This window comes from Choristoneura fumiferana, chromosome 14 (assembly GCF_025370935.1).
Source record: "Choristoneura fumiferana chromosome 14, NRCan_CFum_1, whole genome shotgun sequence".
Lineage (NCBI taxonomy): Eukaryota > Metazoa > Arthropoda > Insecta > Lepidoptera > Tortricidae > Choristoneura > Choristoneura fumiferana.
This window is the reverse complement of record NC_133485.1, coordinates 14,276,876-14,300,121: the sequence shown is the minus strand read 5'-3', so window position 1 is coordinate 14,300,121 and position 23,246 is coordinate 14,276,876. Positions and strand designations below refer to the sequence as shown.

The following is a 23,246-nucleotide window of genomic DNA, read 5'->3' as shown; positions in this document are numbered from 1 at the left end:
CGTCCAAATTTCCGAGTGCACTATTCAAGCATTCGCTTTCAGGCCAAGTTACACTTACTGGTCCAAATGAGAAGGAAAATTCTAGATGTATCCATGAATATGCCAACTTGACGTAATGAACAAAGAGCACCGGTGCGCCAAACTTCACATAAAATTTTAGGTAATTCCGATTTTTGGAAGACCATAAATGTGTTTGTAATTTTTTTAATTTTTCTAATTCAATATGTTGTGAATGGCTCTGAATCTTACTTAAAACATTAATAAATAGAGCCAATATAAGAGAAATATAGCTAAAATCACGTGGCGCCTGTAATGACTAGACAGCCAGCTTACCAACTTGATCTATTGGCTCTGTGCACGACATCAGCGCCACCTAGCGTCCGCAACTTTTTTGGCTCTGATGCTCTGACGTTTTGAAATTTCATCGCGACATTGTGACACAAATCAAACCTACAACGTATTAATTTATAATTGTTCTTATATCGCTAGTAATAAATTAAATATCGTTTTCAGATAAAGAATGATACTCATTTTGAAGACCGGTTTTGTGGGTATCACTCAATATAAAATTTCAACCACAAACCGTTTCATAAGGAAAATTGTTATTGGACATGTCCGAGATGTAGAGGAATTAAGAACAAAACAGGGACAGTGTTCAATAATTCAAGCTCGCATCATAACACAAACATCTATTACTAAAATTAGGTAGTTAAAGTCTATACAAATTAAATGATATTGTAACGGATAACTCACGTCTTAAACCGAGTTTAGCTCGACATGTTTCGGGCTATTTCGTAGCCCTTCTTCTCCTAGTGGTTTGCACACGCAAGCGAGGGTCGTGTTCAAACCCCGGCTCGCACCTCTGAGTCTAAATCATGTGCTTACATGAAATTTACCAGAGGCGGTGAAGGAAAACATCGTGAGCAACCTGACAAACCTGCGAAGCAATTCAATGAAGTTAATCCGCACTGGTAACTATGGCAAGATTCTGAGGGAGGCTGTCCCTGCAGTACGTATATAGGCATGATATGATGATGAGTGAGTCTCACGGTAGTTTCATGTTCTATACAAATTGCTTTGTTAATGACAGATTCATAATGAGTATGACAGACCCTAGATGACAGAGCCTAGATTTTTCTTCTTTTGGCCACTATGAGCGCTGCGATAGATTTCATTACCCTCACCTAGTACTTCGCACCCTCCCAATAACGAATTTAAGTTTGGCTTAAGAACTTATTTAATAGATTGTTGCAGAGAATTTTCTTCAAATGAAAGTAAAAGCAGAAGATATGTAATTATTAACACAAAAAAAAACTTATAAATAAAATTTTGTCTATATAACTGCGAAAAACAACAGTCAAACAGATTATAAGAATTTGGGTAAAACAACGTCAAAAGGTTTCATCTACTTATAACGACAAGGGAATTGGCGACATTATTAAAAAAACCTCGCCTTATTAGGGCAAAGGAAAAATGTTCGAGCCATATTTTCGTATTAGCTTTATTAAATTTTTCGCATTAGTTATTTAAGTAAGGTTGTCTTAATACAGCTGACGTGATTTTACGATTTGGTGATTCTTGATGAGCACAGTTAAGGAAATTGAATCCCGAAGGTTCGGTTCACAATCAACTATAATGATGTTTTCCTTGGCCAAAATGTCAGAATAGCGATATCAGCGAAAAGGTTCCACTGATACGCAGTTCAGTTTCTTCAAGTACTTATACGTCAATTTCTTCTCGAGTTTGGACAAGAAAAATGTTGTAAGGTACAAAGTGTCTTAAAGATTGACTGAACAAATAATATTTTTGTCGCGGAATTTTTGATTCATGATGAAGTCGGAGTAACTTCATCATGAACCTGTAAATTCTAGGTTTGAAAATACACGACGAAACGGTTCGACAAATGGTAGCTGGTGCCCAGCCTTATTTTTTTTCGTCTTGGCGGGGGCACTACGGTGCCTTCAGATTTGACGCCGTAAACTTTGAACATCGATCAAATATATATACGGAAATTATTAAAAGAGAAAGAAAAATAGATTTTTAAACGACTTCAAAAACGGAGACTTTATGTTCGACTGTATTTATATTTTTTCCATGTTTTTTTGATTTGAACAAATCAATTAAATACAGAAAACATAATATTAAAACAAGACGAACGGATGGCCCAGTGATTAGAGAACCAGTCTACGAAGCTTGAGGTTCCGGGTTCATTCCCGGTCGGGGCAGATATTTGTATCAATAATACGAATGTTTGTTTTCGGGTCTTGGATGTTTAATATGTATTTAACTATTTAAGTACCTATATATTTATCTATATAAATATGTTTATCCGTTGCCTAGTATCCATAGTATAAGCTTTGCTTTGTTCGGGACTAGGTCAATTGGTGTCAAGTGTCCCATGGTACCGCTACTTTGAATTCAATTTTAGAAAAAACATAGTTTTTCCTACACAGAATCAAGAGCACAATCGATTCTGATAGATAGTTTAAAAAATGTCCCATTAAAAAATGACAGTTTCGTGACGTTTTTTTCATACACTCGGTAATGGGCGTCACAAAACTGACTCATAAAATTTGTATGAACAAAATTAAATAAATTTTGAACTAAAAGGTACAGTTTTTTTAAAACGCCCAAATACTACTCCAGTGAGCGTATTTATTATGTATTCTGTGGCATTACTGACTCGACTTAACATTAAAATGGCGTATCCTTGCTGCATTCCATGAGCCAGATTCACGGGAACGTGGAGATTGCCTTTGATATACAGTAGGAGTGCAATTTACTGTAAGCTTTAGACTACAATGTTTATTTGAGGCTAGGTTACACTAGCAATAAAGGCACACTCTATTTGAATTTAGCCAAAAGAGAACTGGTGTTAAGTAGTTTAGCAAATAATCTAAAAAACGTAGATCCTAGATATGTCATGTAATAACAGCGGGATTTTGACATTCACATGTTCGGCCCTGGCAACGATGCACTAAGCTCTTACGCTATGCCTCCGCATATCCCACAGCAGTCACTTCTATGTCAGTGACACGTATACGTGTCACAGGCATAATACATTCCGGTGGCAGTAACACAACGTCTGTGACTTTTTAGTTCTTACTCCTATGCCAGTGATACGCATGTCGTATCAAAATAATTCGTCCCTCCTAAAGGCTGGCATAGCGTGGGGTTAGCGGAACGTTGCCGGAGCCGAATGCGATCCACTAAGCTCTTACGCTAGGCATAGCGCATTATCCCACAGCAGTCACAAATACGTGTCACTGGCCTATGCCTATGTAAGAACTAAAAAGTCGAAGACGTTGTGTCATTGGGGCCGAACGTTTTCACTCATTCATTTCATTCATTCACCTTTTACGCGATAAGTTCTTCATGTAGCTGTGTGTAATCATTCACTTCAACTCTCGTTGCACTATCTATAGTAAAATTATGATAAGTTTCAAAGATCTCGCACTGGCAGTATCCAGCGGGTTCCCGTGACCTAGACGAAGCCATTAGCCCAGTTTGTAGGCTTGCCCAGGCCAGTTCCGCGTTGCACGGTCAATACAACATATTATACATTTCATGCTGCTTATACTACTAAGAAAATAAGCTTTTGATTAAACCTTCTGTAGCAAACTCCTTGGAGTTTTATACTTTTTTGTTGTATTTTTTTGTAAAGTTCTTGTTTTGTATATTTTTCTGTTACTTGTCATTATTGCGTCGTGTTGTGTGGTTGTGTTATCAAGTATATTTCAATTTCATCATATTATTTCTTCGTTTGCTTTTAGTTATTTATTACAGTCCACTCATACGTTTCACCTTCGCTTATCGGTGATACTACTTTATCTTACACAGATCTCACATGGATCTCACTATGAGGAACGCAAGCTATAAAATCGATTGCAGCTGTCAGTTTTGATGCTTGCAATCGGATTGGCAGCGATTTAATTTGTGAGCTCAGCACAAGAGTACTCGTATCACCGAATTACCAAGTTTGTATCACCAATAAACCAAGGTTTACAATCTTTCTTCAATGAATCAGGCGTTACTTTGCGGAGGTCCATTATAATGAAGCACTTGTAAACAATTACTTTGGTCACCCGCGATCTTACGATAATATCTATGCAACAAATATGTGTTCATGCAGTTCAGTGCTCATCACATTAACATCAGCACCAGACCAAACTACGCTGATGCGTTTCGAACTCAACTAAAGTTCATCATTGACATAACCCTTCACCATGGTACCACATGTAAGACTAACGACCAAAATAAACATTTAGTTACTATTGTATATACCCCTTTATTTTTGTCAAACAAAACATATATATGTGCAAATACCTGCATTAATATCAGCCACAGCGGAGCGCGCAGTAATATCTGACACGTCCTACCGCCCTTAGAAAAAGAGTCGTATCAGATATTTATGCTATCTTGTGTCATATATTAGTGTTGGTGGTTGGGCTGTAGATAGGTAGCCAACATAGCGAAAGTAGCAAGCACGTGATGGATATGTAAGTAGCAAGTTGTCGTTCATTGCGATATTCTAAGAGAGCCTTTGAACAATACTGGACTCCTTCTGACCTTATCCTTCTTTCATCTGACACTGATGGTGATAATTACACATGCCAAAAGCTAATCTTGACCGTCGCTTTAAAGAGAAGGCAATCTATATTGTAATTTTACAGCTTGCCAGCCTCGACGGACAAGGACTCAATTCTGGGCTCGTCCTTGTATAACCGAGGTCGGGTTACGGATGGAAACTTAGTAATAGAGCTACCGCGTTCGGATTGGCTGCACTGTTTGCAATTTGCATTCACGCCATCTATTAAACGACAACTTGCGCTTATTCAACTGCCAGCTTTGACCCTTTTTGATTAAGGTTTGTTTTAGTAATCAAGTGTTAGCTTATATTAATGTTAGTGGCTGGAACATTCGTGAGTGAACTTTATTATAATAGCCCTGGGTAAATTAAGTGTTGCTTGTTAAAGTAGTGCTTTTAAAACAGTGGCGATTTAGATGATGTGTAATGTGATTCGAATCGAACGTAGTGCGAAACCTCTTTAAAAAGTAGAACTTATTATCAGAACCACTTATTTACGCACTTTCAGTCTGTAAAGCCGAGTTTAGACTTGCAAGAAAAATAGTGCAAGTTGCGTTACATTGCGGCGCTCGATTGACCACTACGAACTCGTTGGCTTTACGGCCTCGCAATGTAATGCAACTTGCACGATTTTTCTTGCAAGTCTAAACTCGGCTTAAGACATGTATGCCATTAGTTCTTTTTTAAAAGTTGCTGAACTAATGTTGTTCAGTTTGACGAGGATGATCTTAGTTTTAGTTTTTTGCTCGTATTACAGGCCACACCCAGTATACATAATTCGCTCTTCGCTTTTGTATCACCCAATGTACTCGCTAGTGGCGACGGTTACTTGAAAGATGCAAGACAAAATAGTTCTTTACGAAAGGGATGGATGCAGTGCTGTGAAGTTGGGTTGCCACAAGAAAAAAATATGAGTTATTTTTGATAATGCAATGTCTAAAATCTTCTTCGTCATCAGTTTTTGATGATAATATGTAGTGTAGAAGCAGGCTAAAAATCGAATTTGTGAATGTCGATATTGGATGTGAAGTCGAACAAACTGATTTATGTACCTCCCGGTACCTAAACAATTTCATTATGATTTCCTTAACAAAAGTATAGGATCTCAACATTAAATTATTAGCACAAAGGTTTGCCCCTGGTATATGATTGTTTGTTCGACTGTACACGATAATCGATAAGTTTAGTCTGGCAACATTGACAAACCATTCCTTATTTTTTTTAAATCAGGTTAAAATTGGCAACACTTGCGCCACTCCACGTCTTGATCGTTCCAATGCGACAGTTGCGCGTTACCAGTATACACACTCTCATATATGGTTGCGCGTGAGTTGTTATTCTGAGACAAACAAAATAATGTAGGCCGCTTAACCTAAAAGTCAAAGTGACAAACGAATTCGTGTATTATTTTGATACTTTTAGAGTTTATAATCTTTGCGTTTCATTTAATGTTGACAAAAATTGGGAAATGTGAGTGTGCATATGTGTGTAAATTTAGTGCTATGACTGTAATAATGTGTCAAAATACCACGCACAGGGACTTATCACGCTAACATACACGAGTAATATTTACCTCGCCTCGACGTTTCGGCATGTGACAGTGGCCGTGGTCACGAGTAGACCACGTATTTTGACTATGAGTGAAAATCACGAAAGTTTAAGACATTATGTAATAATGTGTATTTTAAAATTAAAATCATTTGTGTAATAAATGACTGTCATTTGTTTTAATAATAAACGAATACGTAATTGTGGAACATGGTAGTGTGCGAGTATGAAATGTAAACAAGAGTTATCCAACAATGAATAGCAGTGGTAATATATGTGATGGATTTGTTAAATTTATTAAGGTAAGTCTCATTGTTAATAGTTTTGAAAAGAGTGATCAAAACATTCAGTGCATTTCGCAAAACATTCGTTCTTGATGCTACTGGCTTTGTTATCTCGATAATTTCAAATATCTTTGTTTTAATATGGAGAAGTAGTAGGTATTTTGTATCATAATCATAATCACCCCTTACTTTATGAAAGTAGGTACATATAATTCCCTTACCTGATACAAAATGTTCTTTTTTCTCAAATTCACCGGTTCAAAATGGTACTTGTTAAGACGTCGGGTAAAAATATTTGTGGAGGGTTCCATTCATCAGAACAGCTGCTTCGTTTACAGTATTTATAGCCGTTGTTGTTTAACTATTTCTTAGAGTACAGTTAAGATACATCTGAGAAACATTATCTTGGTATTAGATTCGAATGAAATTAATCATAATCGATTCATTCCTCGGACGGCAGTGAAATAAATGAAGCATTTAAATGAACACAGGAATTAAAAGCCCGTTTACAATCAAGAGAAATGATGCAATGATTTAAACTATCGCCGTCATCACTAATTTTATTATTTCAATTCGGGTTTTTCCCGCATACCTTGTTTTTAGGTACGCAGAAAATCAAGGTACGCGGAACAAAACCCGAATTTAAATCATAATGAAGAGAAACGATAGTCAATGGATACTTAGGTACTACATACATGACCGTGATCCAAATTATCATTATTATCCTCTTCTTTACTTACGTAGTGTATAATAGTAAATATAACCTGTATTTAGTTTTTGGCATTTCTATTGCTTGATGCTTCCTTGGTGGTTTGAGATTTCACTCGTACTTACTAACTCTCCAGATTTCTGTATTCCAGTCAAATTAACGCACCACTTTTGAAGAGAAACATAATCGATCAATTAATCAATATATTTATTTGCATGAATAAGAGTCTCAAGTGTTATATTTCAGTCAGCCTTTTATTTCCTTATTTTACCATCACATGGCGTAAAGCCCGACCAGGAATTAAAAAACCTCGCCATATCGCGGAAAACTACTGGAACTAATTTCTTCAACTGTTAACAGTAAATTTCTTCACTGCTGTCAAAGCTAAGTATCGATTGTGCATGGTATATTGCTTGGATATTGTAAGTTATTTGTTAAGTTAAGAAAAGTGATTTACAATATGACGAAGTATTTTTCGGAGAGAAAGTCTGAAGGATTCATTCTATTTCCTCTAAATAACATTACCGATTTTGATGTCAACATGACATGTAAGTACATCATATAGTGTGTAGGTATAATAGTGCGTATTAAAACGAAACGCAAGTGGTTCACGCAATCATCTGGCTAAATTCGCAGCTAGTCGAATACACAACTGAATGTTAGATTTAATAATAAAATGATTGATATTAAAATTGAAAATTAGTGGTTTCATTTTAATTTAAAACATGTATGTAGAGTAGATGTTGTAAATTAAACGTGATTTTATTTCATCAATAATCTATACTAACATATAATACTTTTGCACTAGCCAATCAGCATATGTACGACTGTACTTAGTGTTGCTATAATTAATGCTGATATAACGCCCCCAGGGCAGGTTTTTTAATTCCTGCTCGGGCTTTACAAATATTTAGATGAGTGCACAAATCTGGAGAATGACCGCTCGAATGCCGCTAACAAATACCTACCTACTACGACGACGATTGAATAAATAGAAGTTCTAACGAACGCCATTTTGGGATGTTGTTTGCCGTAGACGCAATTTCTTTTGTTAGTAGGGTTCCGTCTAGAAATATTGCAGACTAGAATTTTTGACTCTTGTATGTAATGTCACCTTCTACATAGACAAAGACAACGTACTTAGACATAACTTTATTCGACATACATTACACAATATTTTTTTTTATTCGAAATACACAATTTATAAAAAAAATGCTGATGTCGAATAGAAACTTGACTCAACATTATACTGCAGTATTTCGTTCCTATTACAGCGCGGATTTTCAGTCAATACCTTCATACATTTGCATCTAATGTTGGACCCTTCTCACAAAACATTGTCATAAATTTTATTATGGCATACCTAATTTCGTTTGGTCAGTCAATGTTCCGGAGTTTCAACTCCGAGCCGAGCTCTCATTTTGCAATAGTAATTAAGACCATAATATGCCGTAGCTTCGTTATTTGCTACTCGTATATATATGCATTTTACTTTCTTCCTAAGAAAAAATAAAACTAACGGAACCATTCCAATACTTCAGACTTAATCTATAAGGACCATTTATTTGCTTTAAATGTAACTTTTAATGGCAACGACTTAAAGGTCAACTCGAGGATGAACTTGGCTCGTTAACGAAATGTATCCATCAGCGAAAAAATTAGAAGTTTGCTTTTGTCGGTTCATAGAGACGTTCTCTTTTCGATTTGTGAGGTTCGAATTTTGATCCTGAAACTTCACATGAAACCGTTTGATTATTCTAACTATCCAGAGTTTTCCAAATTCAACATCGGGACAATGGAAATACCTAGACAGATTTTGAAGTTCAAAGAAATTCAATGCATTATCTACATATAGCGAAACAATAATCATTATTATTGAAATTATTACACTACAATCCTGGTCTGACTTGTTGAGGTTTAATTGTTTCGAAAATGGTTAAACTGATCGAGTGTTGCCATTATATGCTTCCGGTTGAAAGTTTCTTTGCGAACTTCTTTCCACTTGCGTTCGTGTCGTCATAGTGTGTTGTATGTTCTTTAATGTTTTAGTTTTTAAATGGGTCCCATTGAAAAACAGCGGTGTGGCTTGCCGTAACATTATGCTGAGTGGGGCCCACTTTATACTATTCGATGTTGTATAAATCATACACTGTTGCTCTGCCAAAACTCAATTTAATTAAAAAAAAAAACAAAGTATAAGATAACATTATAGAAACAAACATTAGCTAGTTGGTCGCCTAGTACAGCGCCATCTAGCGAGTAATAAAGGAAACTTTATAATAATTCGTTACATGCATGAAGTTGCTTAGTAAAACAAACGATAGTTAGTTTGAATCAAGTACAGCGACATCTAGCGGGAAGTTAGGAATTAATTCAACGTTTTCAACAGATGTTATTTTTATTCTTTCCATCTAATGTATTTTTATGTGTATCGAATATGTGTAAATAAATGTTTCTCTCTCTCTTTCTCACTCAGTACTTAAACTTAGATAGTATTGATTTAATTCAGATTTTGGAAATACATAAATGCTTAATTTGCTACGTTTCTACAGCAATTTGAAGTGTCATTGATATGCATGGATTATTAATCCTATTAAGTAAAGTAGTGCTATTTACTAATGACATAACAACAACCAGTTGAATAGATAATCTTTCGATTACAATCATGGCTTAAATTAATTATTGAAGGGGAATCAAGCTACAACCAGCTATGTGGGACAAGATCAATGATGCAGAAGAACAGAAAAAACGTCATTACAAACTTTAATTTAAATAATCTTATATTGAGTAAAAAAAAACTTATTTTTTTTTTTTTAAAGCTAAGGTTAATACTTTAAAAATACAACATATGTACTTTAGTTTCCTGTTAACCTTAGCGGTCCCCCGACAACGACGACGCATAGATAAAAAAATATTACTAGGTACTTGTACTAAATTAACTTAGGCTAATTTTGCGGGAAATCAGCATAGTCCCCGCGGGATAGGGATAAACGAATTCTTCGCAGATGAAGTCGCGGGAAACAGCTAGGTAGTGCATAATTATTTTTTACTTTTTTGTTGTCTTTTTGGTGGCGTTTTTTTCAGGCGTTTTGATAAAACATGTCTAAGAACCATCGCTAGAAAACCTGCTTTCAAATAAAAAAAACCGCATTCAAATCGGTCCACCAATTTAAGAGCTACGGTGCCACAGACAGACACACAGACATACAGACATACAGACACATAGACACACAGACACACATAGCGGTCAAACTTATAACACCCCTCTTTTTGCGTCGGGGGTTAAAAAGAAAACAGAATGACTTCAAGGAAAACTATTTAGTTTTAAATTTGCTTTCAACTATGGCATAATTTGCTTCTATGGCACGGAGCCTAACAAGCAACGTTATTTCATTCCTAGATAAAATAGGATAATAATCATAAACAAATTGCAAACCTGTCATAGCAAAATAAATGTTTTACGTATGCCTGCAAGGGTCAATGTCAAACTTACAGTTAAAGCTACACAATTGTCTATGAATAAAATGATAAGATTGCAGATGTTTTACGCATTAAAATTTAAGATTCTGATGACAGAATACAATATGTTCAGTGCAACCCATTCGTCGTATTGTAAGGAAATGAAAATGTCAATAAATGTGCCCCAAAGCCCGCAAAGACATTTTAATCGTAAACGCAAAATCCCTACATTCAAATATTCTCCTTACAACCGCGACTCCTCCTCAAAATGGATTCTTCGAGCGGTTATAGAGTACAATTACGTTTTGCCGCGTCGTATGTCAGTATGCGAATATGATAGAATAGAAACACATCACGCTCAGCGCTCAGAGAGGGTTGTTCCGCACCCAGTAGGTATTTACATTTGTCCCTTTCATATTTGTTTAATAACAAAATGCTTATTGATCAAAATTGTAAACACTTGAAATAATGCTGTGTGTACGAATGAAGTAACTGCTACATGTTTACTTAAATCAGGGTTACTCAAAGTGGGGTACGCGAACCCCTAGGGGTTCGCTATTCGACGGTAGGGGGTTCGCGACAAGGCTTACGTGACTCCAAAAACCACCAGGCTGCAAGACTAGCAAGATGTTTAAGATTGGTTTTTGGAGTCTTATTGTATTTTTTATTTTTAGTTTCTCCAACATTCAATTTTATTACTTTCTTCGGGGGGGGGGGGTCGCTATCGTCTAGAAACTTTAACAGGGGTACGTGGAGCCATAAGTTTGAGAAACCCTGACTTAAATTATGTCACATTTTCATTAGCAAGTGGAGCTAAGATGTGTTAAGTTCGACCAACCGCATTAGTTAATAAATATTCTCTTCGATACCTATATAATAATGAAAATGCGGCGTGAATTTGAAGTGTTTACCTTTCTGTGCTGCTATTTATGAAGACGCACTCTGAAGCGTGTTTGATTCACAATTTGTGCTAAGCTTCCGGGATTTTTTTATACCAATAAAAATTGGTAATCCTTATCACTCCGTTTAAAAAATTAATCTGATTTCATGCATATTTCTACTTTGTACACATTATGTAATTTATTGAAGATAGTTCCAGATATTATCTTTACGTAAAAACATACAAACAAAGTTTATTTCTGTAACATAAGAATGTAGGTCAATCAACTATTTTACCGACACTTTGGGCGTCTCCTGCGTTACCAAAATTGTCTCTGGCGTTACCAAAAAATCGTGCTTCCAACAAGATATTTCACGGTTTAATAGGTTGAACATACGTAGGATGGCATGTATTCATGTACACCATCTATTAAATTACAGAAAAAACATGGTTACTTATAAAAATCTGCAATTGTTTGAAAAATGTCGCGGACAGATTAGTGTCGGTAAAAAAGTTGATTGGCCCATAGACGTCCGATAGTATAGATAAGTAAAGTACTCAGTAAATTCAGTAAATTTTTAGTACTTGCAATAAGTACAGATTGAAAGCAAGTGCAATTTATGCATGCTGAGCGCTATCCCTAATTAAGAGGTTAAATGTTGGGCCGCTGTTTGAGGACAGAAACCAATTAAAGAGTTGCCTCTGTTGTACTCAACTCAAAAGTCTACACACAAAGAACATTGATAATTGAATTCAAATTTCAATAGTTTCTTAAAAATTAAGTATTATCATACTTCAATGAATTATCTATTTGATATGACTAAGTACACAGAGAGAAAATTACAACATTACATTACTATAAAAATCTAAATTAATAAAATAATAATAAATAACACTAAAAAAACAATTATACAATAGTATTAGTATTATCTAAATATTTAAATATTATTAAAAAATTAAAACCGGATTGGGATACTCAATTAATGCGTTTATTACGTATCGTTTAAAAGTAAGACTTAAGTCGGAACAGCTCACTTCAGCTGTTTTTTCATGATCTGAAACGTCACAGTGACATTGTTCTTCTTTATCCATTCATGCATAATATTGTGTGTATGTCTTTACACTTAAACTGCAGAACTAATTTGGATAAAATTTAGTATGAATATAGTTTGAAACCCTGGAAAGAACAAAGGACAGTTCTTATCCCGAAAAATTGCAAAGTTTCTAATACATGATTTCTTCAAAGGCTGAGTTGCAAGCAACATCATATTTCATATAAGTTCATGGTCATGCATCTGCGCCTGATTTACTCAATTTATGAAGCAAAGCAATATTGACACAAAATCTTTTTTTCAGTTAAAAAAGGATTTATTTAATAATTAAAGTGAATCCGGTAAAGCATTCTGAAGCTGTTAAAAAATATATAAATTTTTCATTAACACCTGTGGTCATACGACATCACATAGGCCGCTGTAAATATGCATGATTTATGGAGATGTTGTCATGTTGCGTAAACTCCATTTATTTTATTTATCGACGATATATTTCACAGCTTTTTAAATATGGAGGCTATACATAAACCGGAGAGAGGAAGCCTACTGTGCCCAGCAGTGGGATGTAAATAGGCTGGGATGATGATGATGATGATGATGACACAAACCGGGAAAGCATCTAGGTACCTACTTGAGCACGCAATTTCAATAAATTTGTGTGAGAGTGTGTTCACTCACTCACTGTGTCAATTGTGGTGTCACTTGGCCGTCGTTGCTAAAAAACTCGAGAAAATAAGAAAATAGGAACGATGACTCCTACTACAGTACACTTCACGTCAATTATGTCATCAGCATTATGCCGAGTTGGCTAGAGATGGGTAAATCCGGATCTGAAGATTCAAAAGAGTCAGATCCTTAAGCGGATCCGAATCCCTTATTGACTCCTTTAAATCTTATCGATTCCGAGGGGTTACTAACTCCGACCAACCTATTGGATCGAGCGACTCGCGATCGGCGATTCAGCACTTACGTATTTCACTTTTGTTCAATCACGTCGGATCCCGTCGCCGTCCCTCTCAGGCTAATAGCATTTATTACGTGAGGAAGAGGGCTATCCCTGATACCAATTTCAGAGCCGCTCCCCGGAGCCGGTTCGCCATTAGTAAGTACATCCGGAGTGACTCACAGATTCAAGAGTCATTAGGACGAATTAGTACTTCAGTACCTCGGTACCGAACCGACCCGGATCGGCCGAAACTAATAATCGCTCGAAAGAACCGGAGTCAATAAAAGTCGATAAGCGGATTCGGTACTGATACCGATCCCTTGTCGGAGTCGAGATTACCGATGTTTTGAGTCAGCACCCGTTTCACTTTTCAAATCGTGTATTTTCATTTTTGTAATATTTGTGCTTGCTGGTTAGTGTTATTTTTATTTAATTTGGTTATATTTATGTGTCTTTGTGAACGTGAATAAATTACTTCTTTCTTTATTTATTTCTTTCTTCTTTCATGAAATCCCACACAGGCTAGATTTTTGACAAAATTACTAACTTTCTCACCTTCTTAGTTAGGTTTGCCTGTTCATGCCATTTTAAATAAGTACTACTTACTTTTTACACTACTTTTTAAAGAAAAATCATCTCGAAAGGCACGATTTGACGGCATATTTTTAATTTGATTACTCCTTTCATTATGTTCTTCTGAGGCAACAGAAACTGCCCCATGCAACTATAGCTAACATCTAATATTAAGAGCTTATTAAATAAAGCCTGCAATGTTGTTTGCCCCCGTCCACGGTATAGGCTGTTTGCTCAGAACATATTTGTGAATGATTTCCTTGGGGAACGTAGATTTCATTTTAACGTAGCTGTTTCTATTGGTAGCTAAATAATAATCTAAATTCAACAGTAAACAACAGGATTGGACGTAGACCAGCGCTGCGTACCTCCAACCAATAGTGTTTGCCCACTGTAATACACGGTATAGATCTGGTGAATGTTTTTGCATCGTATTTTGTCGGATAAGTTCGTATTTATCTTGTTTTCTGAATTAGCTTTAGTAATCTTCAGTAGACTAGTGCTTTAGCCGATCAAAAACTCTTTATGCCCACGCAATAAGAGCGAAAAAGACGTCGATCGGCTCGGCCGACGCGAAACGACGTTTACCGACGGGAAGAAGTTTTTTCTCTCTTTCTTTTTTCTTTCTTTTTGTTTTTGCTCTTATTACGTGGATATAAAGCGTTTTTGGTCGGCTTAAGCCGATTCCACGTCGATAGAGTGCGGACGGGAAAACGTACAGTTTGATTAATTCGAGTTAACACTTGACAGATGGGCGTGCCTTCAGTCAATTTTCAACTTTGACGTCATACAAATAAAGCTGTTTTTAGTATACCGCTACCCACGTTTACAAAACATGTAAAAATTATTTTATTTGTATGACGTCAAAGTTAAAAATGGACTGAAGGCACGCCCATCTGTCAAGTGTTAATTCGAAGTAATCGTACTGTAGTGTAGGTCGTCCTGAGGCACGGTGGACGGACGACCTTAAGAGGGTCGCTGGCGGCCGATAGATGCGAGGGGCTGAAGACAGAGTATTGTGGCGCGCTATGGAAGAGGCCTACGTCCAGCAGTGGACTGCTGTAGGCTGATGATGATGATGATGATGATGATGATGATGATAGGAAGTGGGGAGACCCTTATTCGACAAAATTCGATGGCAAAACATTATTCACTACATTTCTAACCTATAGTCACTGAAAATCATTGACCGAATTTTATTTTTCGAAAATACAAACTGAGACATGGATGCACAGAAAAACCAGAAAAAGAGACCAGCGCTGGGAATCGAACCCAGGTTCTCAGCAATCCGTGCTGCGTGCTATAACCCCTACACCACCGCTGGGCAGGATTCTAGACACAAATTAATTTCTCCTATGCACACATATCTCAGGTTGCTTTTTTTCTACTACCTACTGTGCCTACGCTACTTAAGCAGCAGCACTAGCGACATCTATGTTTCGCTCTCATCGAGAGACGTCACATTCTTTCAGAACTAACCGCTCACCCATGCTTGCCACGTTTGCCGATCCGGTCGCGGTAGGTGTGTATTGTTTGCTTCCTCATTTTTCTACACAGATAATATTCAGGGTGTCTCTGAACATGGAGCTTGAAGTTCAAGATTCGATTCTACTTCCAAAATTAAGTTACTTTTGTTTTGTAACATTTTCGAATAACTTGAATTTAGATAATTTATTGATCCTCAAAGTTTAATCGTCAAATCAGTTTTAAAAAGTGCAGAACAAAAGTAGCTCAGTTAGCCAAGTAGAATCGAACCTTGGATTTAAAGCCCCATGGCCAGAGACACCCCTCCCCCCCCTCCTGTATAAGGATATCGGAAAATGGACATTTTCCATATACGCAGTTGTAGCAATTCTATGCTACAAGTTATTAACCTTAGCCTCACGTCACAGGCACCCCAAGCAACAAAATTATCCTATAGGTTACCGTACGGTAACCTGCTAAACCACCCCCCCACCTCCCATTATTTACTACTCCCGGAACGTAGATACGCATGAATGGAAACTGGGACGCTTAAATCAAATTTTCATATCAGCACATACCTTGTTACTAGTTTATAACTTCATGCGTCCCTTTTCCACAATATATGTTAAACAAAGAAGGATGTATCAACTATCAGGATCAGGAAATATATACACGGTTGAACCTTGACAGAGAATTTGATATTATGATAGCTGAAAGATTTCGTGATAGGTGTATAATCTTTCTTGCGAAAGCCTGTGATGTCTGAACATAACTAGACGGAATTGTAAAATAAATTCTAAATAATAATAACATTGAGAAAAAATATAAGATAGCGGTATTGTCTTTAGTTTTCATAAAAAATATCCTGAGCATAATCTCTTTTAATACCTAATACTCGTCAAAATAGTAAAGAGGAAAAAAACGCTGCAAAAACGCTGAATATTTACCCTACTAATGAAGAAGAATTTTCGTTCTAGATTATTCCAGACCATTCGACTGAGTGATCGCAGTAATTTTGCACGCGATTGAATTCACGGGTTGATGTGAATGTCACAAAGTTTGATTAATTTTGTGATTGCGCCGTGACGTTATTCATTGCTTGGCCTCTATTTCACCAAATGACGATTGTCAGTGACATAAGTCGAGTGACAATCAATTATTCAATTTATTAATGTCAGATATCAATAGTCAATTTTACAAAATTAAAATTAAATCAAACTAAATTAAATCAATTAATAAAATAAAATTAAATTGAACTACACACTGTTATTAAATTAACAAAATATATAATTAAAAAGAAGAAGAATGTACCTATCTATATTTAATGACTTTTGAAGTCAAAAGCCTTTGACCAGTATTAGTGATTTCAGAAAATCCATGAGACACTTCAGTGAGCTGATGAAACGAACTCGCAAAATAAGCTTGTTTTATTTGGAACGAAGCATGAATAAAAGCCTGAATGTCAGATTAATATCGTTAAGTACTCCACGTTTGTCATCTACCGTCTGATCACGGAAACGTGTTGATTTGTAACTCTGCTAATAAATGGATTTTTATCATGGAATCATTATAACAAATCCCGAGTCATTTGGGAAACGGCGGTATCCTCGAAATTATACTAATTGTAACGGTTAGATGGCGTATTTTAAGCTTCCGTAGTCCAAGGAACCCTTGGGGCTTGTGCACACTAGCGTGTTTGCCGCCAGCGTGCCGCTGCGGTGACGCCGTATATGATCGTACGTGGCTTAATCGCCGGTGTGTTCCCACTAGTTCTATTGACAGCCACGGTGGATGCAGGTCACTTCCAACCAAAGCAACTGGAGGTCTGTGGGGGAGTCCTATGTCCAACTGTGGACATCCTATTGATACTATGATAATAATGTGCTTATAACTAATCAACTTTAGGTGTCTCATAGAGATAAGAACAAAGAGGCAATTACATATAGACTCATTATTTCAAGGCACTTATGCGTTACATTAACAGGCTGGTAACACACCGGTAACAAAGGACAAGTGCCTGTTGAATTATTACGTCTGACCTATTTAGGACCTACGCTAGCTGACGCGTTTTGCACGGAGCAGGGGACGCCTACTCAAAAACAGTATGAGCAGCGCTAACTGACTTTAATAAAACGTCATTAATTAAGAATCTTTGCACTGTTTAACTGCGTATAATTAAGTAGCTTACAATACAATACAAGTACAATACAATATAAGTATCTTAATTGTTATTTATGTTTTTCACAAGACCTTTTGAATGTTCCCTTGAGATTAACTGAAATCAAAACAAACACTACTTTAATCAATTGCTTAAATTATGTTATTTTGTTACGAGATAAACAACGACCCAAATTAAGTACCTAACATTTTCCCTGCTATGCCACGGTATATTGGTTTCACCTGATTATGTGAAGTTACCTAAGGTTTTTCTAAGTAAACACAAAAACTATTTTGCACTCATTAATCAACACTTGACTAAGTGATCAATCACAACCTACTACAGTCGAGCGTAAAAATATCCATATTAACTTCTCACAACATAGGATTTTTATAATAGCTGAAGACACCTATTATGATGTAAAAAGTTTCTTAGATGAGAAGTAGTTATCTTCAAAACCTTGCAAATTGCATGGCATGCCTTCTGATCTCACAGATGGCCATCAAAATTTTTAAAATTTCGGAAAAAATATACTAAGTTTGGTAAAATAGCTTTAGTTATTTCTTTAAATAATTAATTACGTCGTCAAGCTATTTCTAGCCATTTTATGAAGATGTAGATTAAACAGGAACTTATTTCTGAATGTAATTATTTTAGTTTGGGTCCAGGCAATAAAGAGTTTCGGACACCTGATTGATATTATAACTAACGTAAATAAATAATTGAGACTGGCCACAAATATTTTTTTTCTTATTACTGTCAAATAATTTCAAAAATGGTGGTACATTTTTTTTGACATTCATAAGTGCTTGTTATATCCTAAATTGAATAAAGATATTTTGACTTTGACTGAATGCTTTCTGGCCAGCCAGCAGTTAACTATGAAAATTCTACTTTTTATCGCTTTGAATCACTTAAACAGTCCAAAGTGACGGTCTGAGCGCCCTTTAACGCCTCTTAAGCTTCAAACGATTGATGAATAACGATAAAAAAAACGTAATAAAATAAAATGAGTTTGAATTGTTTAAGGATGATTTCAACGCTAACGAAGGACCCTTGTTCGTGTTAAATCGTTTATTGCAAATTAAAACGGAATAATTTTAAAATTGACTTAATATTGACTAAAATAACACAATCAGAACTTTATTTAGTACGCATAGATAGGGATAAGACCACGAATAAGCTAAAAACAGCAACATAAGCAGTTTCTCATTTGTAATATTATAAGTAGTATCCCATATCTCCATCCCAGCCTATATACGTCCTGCAGGGCACAGGCCTCCTCTCAGAATGATAGGGCTTGGGCAGTAGTTCCCACGCGGGCCCAGTGCGGATTGGGAACTTCACACACACCATTGAATTGCTTCGCAGGTTTGTGCAGGTTTCCTCACGATGTTTTCCTTCACCGTAAAGCTCGTGGTAAATTTAAAATGTAATGAATTTCCGCACATGAATTTCTAAAAACTCAGAGGTGCGAGCCGGGTTTGAACCCACGATCCTCTACTTGAGAGGCCATAGGTCAACCACTCGGCCACCACGGCTTTTTAAGTTTTTTTATAAGTACCTACTATATTGAGACAATTTGTGAAGATTTTTGTATGTTGAGATGTTCTAATGTTAGTAACTCAATCACCTACCTAATAACGGTTCGACGGATTGAAATGAAACTTTTTTTTTTTATACGACTGGATGGCAAACGAGCAAGTGGGTCTCCTGATGGTAAGAGATCACCACCGCCCATAAACATCTGCAAACCAGGGGAATTGCAGATGCGTTGCCAACCTAGAGGCCTAAGATGGGATACCTCAAGTGCCAGTAATTTCACCGGCTGTCTTATTCTCCACGCCGAAACACAACAGTGCAAGCACTGCTGCTTTACGGCAGGATTAGCGAGCAAGATGGTGGTAGCAATCCAGGCGGACCTTGCACAAGGTCCTACCACCTGCAAACTTCGCGTATAAATGCGCATTTTTTTTGATAGGAGTACCTCATTCTTAGAGGATAGGTAATAATAATGATCATAACCTACGAACCTACCTACGAACCTGAAATATAACCTACGAATTCTGAACAGCCGATGTCGCAATAAAATACTAGTATAATTAAAAATCTATAGAGTTTTAATTCATTAATTAGATGACAATACCTCCGCTTTTCAAAGACGTTCTCTATTAGCATAGCTAATCTTCAAAGGTAAAAAGTTCTAGAACTTTAGTCAAAATGCTAGTAATCTAATGCAAATTCCATGTACGTAGTTAAGACCAGGCACCTAAAAGGAATCTTAGAGATGAACCATCTAGCTGAGACCTCAGACTTTCTTTGAAAACTGTTTCACTTCACATAAAAACAATAGGCTGGTCGGGTTCGTCTAAAACTGGTCAAGGGAAGGAATTGCTCCACATGCGTGAGTAGGAATCAGTTATTTAATTAGTTTAGTTAATTTTGTGTAAGATTTTTATTTGTTACTTGCATGAGAGAGATTAAAGGGATTGGTTTTGTTAAGGAATTGATTGATTAGGGTCCAAGGAAACCTTTTTATTACAAGCTTTTATTTAATTTGTCCTGTTTAAGTCCTGTTTGTTGTTTTTGGTCGGGGTAAAATTTGTAAGCTCAATTTGACCCAGTTCTAGTGGTCGACTTGAAATTTAGAAAACATTTGTAGGTTTGATGACAATCTAAGTACCTACCTACTCTGTCAACAAAAAGCTTGTATTAAGAATGAATTACTGAATTTAACAGAATCTTTATCTATAGCTATAATTTATATCTATGTATATAAAAGAAAGTCGTGTTAGTTACACCATTTATAACTCAAGAACGGTTGGACCAATATGTATGATTTTTGTGTTTTTGGATTTGTCTTCGTCAAGAATAGGATGATAAAGTATTAAAAATATTAGAAAATGTACGAAAAAATCAAAGGAAAGAAAAAACATTTTGGGTTTCGTATCTATCAAACATTTAATGTTCATCCCGACGATACAGTAAAATCTACCCTCAAATTAAAGAACGTATTTAAATAAATTGGACCCGCTAGATGGCGCTGTTGTTGGTATGTTCTCATAATTTTAATGTAGTGTTTTATCTGGCAGGACAACGTCTGCCTGGACCTCTAGTTTTATCTAAAACGTAGTCGATGCGATTCCGATCTTACAAATAACGTTTAAAAAGAAAGGCATTTGCATGTTTAAGGTAATAGAGGGAAAACAAAATAAAATTAAACACATTTTTGGTTCAAAGTCAAAGTCAAAATATCTTTATTCAATTTAGGCTTTAACAAGCACTTATGAATGTCAAAAAAAAATAATCTACCACCGGTTCGGAAAAACCTCTGCTGAGAAGAATCCGGCAAGAAACTCAACGAGGTATATATATTTTTTTAAAACAGATTTACAATATTATTAAATGATATGTATACATCACAAGTATTTAACACAACTTTATTTTTAACACAGTAGGTTCGCTATTTGAAGGGATCGCTAATGCGGATCGGAATTATTTCCAAATATCCCTGTCCATGATATAATCATTAACTTTATAATACGCCTTTGATATTAATGTCTTCTTGACAATAGATCTGAATTTTGTATCCGTTTCATTTATAATATTTTTTGGAATTTTATTATAAAAACGTATGCAATTTCCCAGAAAAGACTTTTTGCTTTTAGCCAGTCTGTAAGATGGAACTTTAAGCTTCCCTGTGTTTCTAGTAGCCTTTGGCTTATCGACGTTAGTGGGAAAATCACATATGTTCTTCCTAACATACATGATTATTTCAAAAACATAAAGCGACGGCAGGGTTAGGATATCTGGTTTAAAAAGTATTAGAGGTTCAATCAAATCAGCCCACATCCGCCCACTGCTGAGTAAAGGTCAAAGCTCATTAGAATCACCCGGCATCCGACCACCACCGCCTCGACTTTCTACGTCCACTCGTTGTCGACAGGTGGCCTACGGGTGGACGCCGCGTTGACAACGAGTGGACCTCGTGTGGTCCACGAATTTCCTAGTACCTGGTCACTATGACGGCGAGCAGCGGGCTGTCACCGAGTGGTCCACTCACCGTCCGCGCGTGGCAACCTCGCGAGTGAGGCGATCCGGTGACGCTACGGAGTTGATGTAGTGAGCGCATACCCATACAAATCCATATGAAAAATACACACCACTCGAGGCGAGACGGTGCTGGACGGGTGCCGGGTGGCTGTAATGAGCTGTAAAGTTCTCTTCATTTTCACGTCACTTAAACACAAAAGCATACAGTGTTTTAAATTGATAAAAACCCCCAGAGAACAGCTTCGTCACACCTTCGTTAATAAATCACTACGTAGTCACACGAAAAATTCCAGTTTTAGTACAAGTATTAACAACTAATTACCCCGGCTTCTCCCTGAAGCGTCATTCTAGAAAACAACCTTTTTTTTAATCTGTGAAGGTTTGAGGCAGTTTAACTGAAATATTAACGTTGCGTCTACTTCGGATACGGCCATTTAGGTGAACCCACTTGTGGCTAAGCTGTGACTGAAGATATGAAATTTTGCTCCAGTATTTTTAACCCCTGACGCAAAAAGAGGAGCGTTATAGTTTGATGCCAATGTATGTGTGTCTTCATGTTTGTGGCATCGTAGCGCTCAAACGGATGGACCTATTTCAATGAGGTTTTTTCACGTGAAAGTTAATTTCTTTGCGTTTGTTCATACTTTATGTTGTATTAACAAACAGAACAGCAACAGGGAAAAAGAAACAAAATTCGGGGGTTTTCAACTTTAAGTTGCTTATAGGGTATATTTTTAAACGTATATGAGATGAACACAATAGAATTGTTAAGGATTTTCACGGGAGTTTAGTAAAATCTCAGAGTTTCAATTAAATTGCCAGATTGTATGGTACCTATACGCTAGCGAAGCCGAAGCTTATAGTTAGTCCGTGATGTATGGAATTGATTTAAAGACAGTTGAAGAGTAAATAGGTACTGTTTAGTACCTAGTTAAGAAGTAGTTAAGACTACAAACTGGACGAGTCGTGTAGCAGTTCACACAACTCCCAGCATCTCCCGCTGCTTGAAAAAAAAACCGGCCAAGGCGTGTCGGACACGCCCAGGATAGGGTTTCGAAGCCATTACAAAAAAATCAAACAATATTTTTCTAAGGATTTCGTATTGTGTACGGAATCTTCCAAGTTTAGGTATATTTTAAACCTTAGGCTGCCATACCTGCTATACTTTACCTTATATTTACTAACATTCTGAATTTTTTCAAAATTTTCCACCCAACAGTTAAGATTTTAGAGATGGGGGGAGACGCTCGATTTTAATGAAAATTTGCACTTTCAAGTTAAATATTTCGCAAACAGATCACTGAATAGAAAAATCTTAGCAAACCTCCTATGGTTGTAAAAGACCTATCTAAAGATACCCCACACTACAGGGTTAGTCGAGAAAAAAAAGTCATCCTCACTTTACGTCTATAGGAGGTACCCTAAAAAATTGTTTTTTCTTTTTTTTATTGTACTACTTTGTCGGCGTGACTGATGTGTATATTCATGCCAAATCACAGCTTTCTAGTACTAACGGTCACTGAGCTTACCCG

At 36.5% G+C, this 23,246-nt stretch overlaps 1 protein-coding gene across 24 annotated transcripts in view; it reads left to right on the top strand.

Annotated features, from left to right (window-relative positions):
- Nucleotides 1-23,246, top strand: part of Trpm (transient receptor potential cation channel, subfamily M) — a 343,650-nt gene that overhangs the window by 140,809 nt on the left and 179,595 nt on the right. The window contains exon 1 of one of the 24 annotated variants that reach the window (XM_074097930.1): nt 5,930-6,438. The exons of the other annotated variants lie outside the window; for them this stretch is intronic. Within the exon in view, the coding sequence (XP_073954031.1) occupies nt 6,391-6,438 (48 nt within the window). The 5' untranslated portion in view covers nt 5,930-6,390. Of the gene's footprint in view, nt 1-5,929; nt 6,439-23,246 lie in introns of those variants that run through there. 24 annotated transcript variants of the gene reach the window in all.